Source organism: Octodon degus, unplaced genomic scaffold (genome assembly GCF_000260255.1).
Source record: "Octodon degus isolate 3935 unplaced genomic scaffold, OctDeg1.0 scaffold00055, whole genome shotgun sequence".
In the NCBI taxonomy this organism is placed as follows: domain Eukaryota; kingdom Metazoa; phylum Chordata; class Mammalia; order Rodentia; family Octodontidae; genus Octodon; species Octodon degus.
This window is the reverse complement of record NW_004524631.1, coordinates 12,482,607-12,488,365: the sequence shown is the minus strand read 5'-3', so window position 1 is coordinate 12,488,365 and position 5,759 is coordinate 12,482,607. Positions and strand designations below refer to the sequence as shown.

The window sequence follows — 5,759 nt, the reverse complement described above, 5'->3', positions numbered from 1 at the left end:
ATTAGCCCTAAAGAAAAGATCTGAGCAGAACACCAGAGTATCCACTACATTTAGGGTTAAAAAAGCTTCAAAAATAAGGATATATGCTCATCATTCATGTTTATCATCAGTTTATAGATGAGAGTATGTAAGTCTGAGTTAAATCCTTTCTGATTCTTGTGAAAATGGGAGAGGAAAAGGACAGCTGTGTTGGGGTCTCTTGAGACAGTAAAGTCACCAGAGCCCATTTGTACAAGTATGTATTTGTCAGAGAGTCTGACTGAGGTCATGTCAGTGGGAGAGGCCTTGGAAGTGTCTCCTTTCTTCATCCTCCTTCTGTCAGAGACCTGATTAGGGATGAACTTCCACCTGTGGAGAAGCCAGTGAGGTAGGAATTCTGGGTCCAAGGGAAGAGGCCACTGGAACTCAGCTGAAATGTGGCTGAGGATGATGGCAGAGCAGTTTGTGATGCACCTACTATCCCTGCTCCTCTACTTTCCCTCATTCTCAGCTGCATTCCCCAACCCTGGCCATCACTGCTGGCTTGATCTTCTTTAGAAGCATCCCCAGCCTGCACCTCTCAGTCTGCTACTACTTTTCAGATAGATGCAGCTAGCTGCCTTCCCATGGCTACTGTGTTTCTCACAGCACATTTGCGGTCAAGGTGCTCCTCCTTGAGAAAGAGCCAGATAGCACAGAGATGCTTCAGGCTGCACAATCAGACACAGACCCTGAGTCACACATCAATACTGAAATGTACACAATCACAAGCACAGGACATATATATACATATTTTTTGAGGTCACTGTCATTTATAAGTCTCTATGTAATTTCAGAATCTGTTGTAACTAACTCACCACCACTTATTTTGCATATATATAACTGAGGTCCTTGCGCTTGCCAGACAAGTGCTTATTCCACTGAGCTGTCTCCCTGGTCCCTTGCATAGTTTTTTAAAACATATTTAGTACAGGGTCTACAGGGTCTCACTACCAGATTGGACTCGTGATCCTCCTGTTTTCAGCCTCCCAATCACTGAGATTACAGGCGCATACCACCATGCCCAGTCTCAATCACTGTCTCAGCATGCCCTGGGGGTAGGGCCGGCATGGCACGCTGGGGATCAAACCCTGGTCCTCGTGTCTGCATACGTAGGTGCTTTAATCTGCTGAGCTATCTGGCTAGCCTGCACAGTTTTAAAAGAATTTTTTCAGTAACTGTGAAACAAGGACACCATACTTGGGATATGCTTTCTGTCCATGTTGTCTAAGCACATAGCTCTCGGTTTGCAATGGCTTTTGACATGTACACACCTATATGAGGATTACAACAGACTTTATTATTCCCAACACATTGTTATGTTTTTCAAAGTATTTCAACATTTTTACAGCACTTTATTTTTTTATTTTAAAGAGAAAAATAAAACAAACTTCAAAACAAGATAATAGGAGGGTAACAATAGTTAATGCATTGCATGTTGTTATTTTTGAATTAGTTACTCAGAGCACAAGGTATTGGCATTTAATTGTTCAAACAATATTAGCACAAATCTTTCTTTTCAATGAACTAAGAGAAATTAGTAGTATAATGATCTTAACTGTTATATATTTTGGATCTTATTTACTCTTTCAGCTTCTCACACTAGAGAGACACTACAGTGTTTACACATGTGCATCTGTTGTTTTTTCATTTATGAGTATGGTTTCAAGTTGCATCCATTACCTATTAAAGTCTCCAGTTTATCCTTCTTTATGGCTGAGTAGTACTCTATTATATAAAAATGCCACATCTTTTTTATCCATTCCTCAGTTGATGTGGATTTGAGTTGTTTCTAAGATTTAGCTATTACAAACTGCATTGCTATGAACATGAGTGCACATATATTGCTGTGGTATACAGCTGTTTGGAATAATTATGTCCCTTTTGACTATAGTGCTCATATCAGCATGATGATAGCATCAAACACAGTCTAGAAAATCACAAACTGAGCTAACCATTGATTTGCCACCTTTATCTATATGAACTAGATTTGTGGTTATATAACAAAATGTAAAACAACCCAGAAAATTATATGCAGTGTGTAAGTACTTGATAGGTCAATTGTACACTCAGGGACTAAAATTTAAAAGTGGTTGGGGAGAAAATAGAGTAGAAGAAAAGGAACAGATTGGACATAAGGCTGGAGGACAAAGGGGGCTCATGCTAACTTTGGAAAACTGGTGCAGAAGATTTGAGGGAAAGAGAGAAAGAAAAGATAAGAGGAGCAAAACTGAACACAAACACAAAGAGGCTACAAACCATGTTCACACTCATAGAAAAGTAAGATCAAACAATGAAGGAGGACAAGAAACATAACAAAAATCAAACATGAGAGAGAGTAAAGAAAGTCCACTTCCAGGTATGTCTCTGCTGTCACTGGTAGATGACATGTGGAGACAGTCCCAATCCATGTTGATCTATCTGAACAAGCAAGCAGTAGCTTTTTGGTGCCACAGTGGATAATCTCCTCATGCTTACACCTTCTGGCCAAGACCAGACTCATTCAGCCTGCAGCCACTGGCACATCTTCTGAGGGCCTAATCCCAGCTGGGAGCCAGCAGTCACTCTGAGTTCGGAGCTCAGTTGACCCTATTCCAAGATGGCCCCCAGCCAATCACTCTCCCCTGCAGGACTACTGAGCCCTCAGCACTCAATGCCAGCTACTGTAGTCATTCAATTCTGCTATTCCCCTCCACTGCTGCATCTCTCTGTGGAGGCCTCAGGGGTCACCAGCAGTCACTGTGTGTCAGCAGGGTTTAATCACTCCTCCTGCATACTGAGTCCCATCTCAAGGAGAAGATGCTGCCAGGTACTTCCTTTGTCTTGACTGAAGTTTCTCTCTTTACTCTCTCTGTGGGCTTCACTTAAGGCTTCAGGTCCTTTCTAGGCCCAGGGGACCCACTTCCCCCCTTCTTGGCTTCCTCACATTGCTCTATTCCATCATCTGGAAGGTAACTCTCAGAGAGGCTCTTTCTCTTCTGCTTACCACTCTGCCATCTTGGTGTCCTCCCCATAGTTTATGGTTTTTGTAGCAGCGCTGAAGGGGAAAGAGTCATAGGACCAGCTTGGATTTTGTCTTCTTTTCTGAAATTAATGGATACACTCTTCTGTGTTCCCCTCCAGGGCAAAATACTTCAAAGGGAAAAAGATCCATGGAGAAATTGACATTAAAGTAGAGCAGGTAAGTTGGGGCAGGTGGATTTGAAACAACAGAACTGCAAATTCAGTGGCCATTTTTTGTATGATGTAGGCAGAACAACAATATTCTCTTCTTTCCAGGCTGAATTCTCTGATCTCAATCTTGTGGCTCATGCCAATGGTGGATTCTCTGTGGACATGGAAGTTCTTCGGAATGGGGTAAAAGTTGTGCGGTGAGTATGAAAAGGTACCTTGGTGTTGTGAGAGAGGCATAAGAATTCCCTTAGAGCTGGAGGAGAGTCCCCACTTCTCCAACCAACATTGTGTGAGCAAGAATTTAGGCAGAGGATGTGGGGAGATAATTTTCTTCTGAAGAAGAGCTAAGGATACCAGCAGTCCACAAGCCACATTTTTCACTTATTCATTCAACAAATATTATGCATGGACTGCATGCCAAGTGCTGCTTTCAGCACTTCATGTTTGATCAATATTTATTGAGTACCCACTGTGTGCCAAGAGTTGAATTGTCTACATGCTGAGAACCTAGGAGATGCAAACCAAGTTAAAAAAAAAAAAAACCTCTCTGCCTCATGACACTTATGTTCTACTGTGGGATATACACAAATAATAAACAAATAAATGTAAAAGTCCTAAGAAATAAAATAAAGCAATAAAGCAGGTGTAAGATTTTTAGGTGGTGGTGGGGTTTGCAATTTGGATAGGGTGGCCTATAACAGAAAAGAGAGTTAAGAATGGAATTGAAGAAAGGGAAGGAATTATCTCTGAAGATATCTAGCGGGAAGGTGTTTCAGGCAAGCAGAGCAGCCTGTGGAGAGCCCTGAGGCTGGGATCTATTCTGGGAAGTACAGTTTGAGGACAGGTGGTCAGCTGAGAGACTGTTCCTAGGGAGGTGCCACAGCTGAGTGGGTGTGCTGCTAGCTGACCTTGGTAAGGAGGGCAGCAGGAAGGGGAAACTTTCAAGGAGGTCAACAGATGGGAAGGGTAAAAATGGTACTCAGGCAGAAGGACCAGCTTGTCTGTGTGTGCAGAGGTAAGAAACCACTTGGTAACTTCTGGGAACTGTGAAGATTTAGAAATTCAGTCTTTATTCCAAAAGTGGTGGAGCACTTATATGGAAACTCTCATTGCTTCTACCCCTGTGCCTCCCAGGTCTCTGAAGCCAGACTTTGTGCTGATCCGCCAGCATGCCTTCAGCATGGCACGCAATGGAGACTACCGGAGTTTGGTCATTGGGCTGCAGTATGCTGGAATTCCCAGTGTTAACTCTTTGCATTCTGTCTACAACTTCTGTGACAAGCCATGGGTGGTAAGTGATAGGAAGGATACTACTGGTAGATGGAACAGTTCATGTATGCATGTAGGAGCCTGTGAGTACTCTGTGACTCATGGGAAGTGAGGATATTTAGAAGTTTAGTGTGTTCCTGAGCTTTCCATTACTGCAATAAATTCCTGAGACAATCAATTTATAAAGAGAAGAGGTGTATTTTCCCTCATAGTTTTAAAGGTTTCTGTCCATGATAAATTGACCCTTTTGCTTTGGGACTGTAAGAAGACAGCACATCATGATAGATGAAAGTGGCAGACTGAAGTAACTCCCTTTGTGGCTTGGAAATGAAAAAGAAGGGAGAGGGAAGTAAAAATGATTCATACACCTCAGAAGGCTAAGGCAGGGGATTACAGTGAGTTCAAGGCTGGCCTGGATGGCATAGCAAGACCCTGTATCAAAAAACAAAAAAAAATCAATATGCAATATGCATGTGTACCGATTTCTCAAGATGGTTGCAATTATTATCACAAGCATATATCAATAATAAATAGGGCCAGTGAGATAGCTCAGTTGACTAAGTGCCTGCTTAAGCAAGCACACGGGCCAGGGTTTGATCCCCAGTACCACATGTCATGCCAGCCCTGCTGCCAGGTATGCTGAGCTGGCCACTGAGACCCAATGTGGTGGTGCACACCTGTAATCCCAGAGCTGGGGAGGCTGAAAACAGGAGGATCACTATGAGTCCAAGCTGTGTAGTGAGCCCCTGTACCAAATGCATAAAAGATAAATAAATAAATAAATAAATAATAAAGTGGAAGAGACCAGAGACCCATGGTCTCATTTAAAAGTTCATCTCCAGTGACCTAAAGCCTCTCATTAGTCCACAACTCTTAACATTTCCACCATCTCCCAATAACACCACTATTGGGTGCTAAGGGAAGCACTAAGGGAAGCAAGCCTTTTGCGACATGTGCCTTTGGAAAACATGCCAAATTCAATGTAGCATTAGGGACCCAGGTTAGAAAATCCCTTCAGGTAAAGGAATCACTCGCTGACCCATGTCTCCTGGCTCTCAAATAGTTTGCCCAGATGGTTCGACTGCATAAGAAACTGGGAACAGAAGAATTCCCTCTAATTGATCAGACCTTCTACCCAAATCATAAAGAAATGGTAAGTTTGGGGGAAATCAGGTGGCTGGGAAGGAAGAGAAGCACCAGTACAGCAATATTATCAATGGCTGTATTATCAGTGGTGTGATATCAAAGAGCCACTGATGGAGCATGTGGAGACATGAAGTTGCTTTATGATAGTGTCT

The 5,759-nt window shown here is 42.7% G+C and overlaps 1 protein-coding gene across 2 annotated transcripts in view; it reads left to right on the top strand.

Moving 5' to 3' along the window:
- Nucleotides 1-5,759, top strand: part of Syn1 (synapsin I) — a 60,064-nt gene that overhangs the window by 9,709 nt on the left and 44,596 nt on the right. For both annotated transcript variants that reach the window (XM_004633512.2, XM_004633510.2), the window contains exons 2-5: nt 3,142-3,199; nt 3,298-3,389; nt 4,327-4,483; nt 5,525-5,614. In XM_004633512.2, coding sequence (XP_004633569.1) covers nt 3,142-3,199; nt 3,298-3,389; nt 4,327-4,483; nt 5,525-5,614 — 397 coding nt within the window. The remainder of the gene's footprint in view (nt 1-3,141; nt 3,200-3,297; nt 3,390-4,326; nt 4,484-5,524; nt 5,615-5,759) is intronic.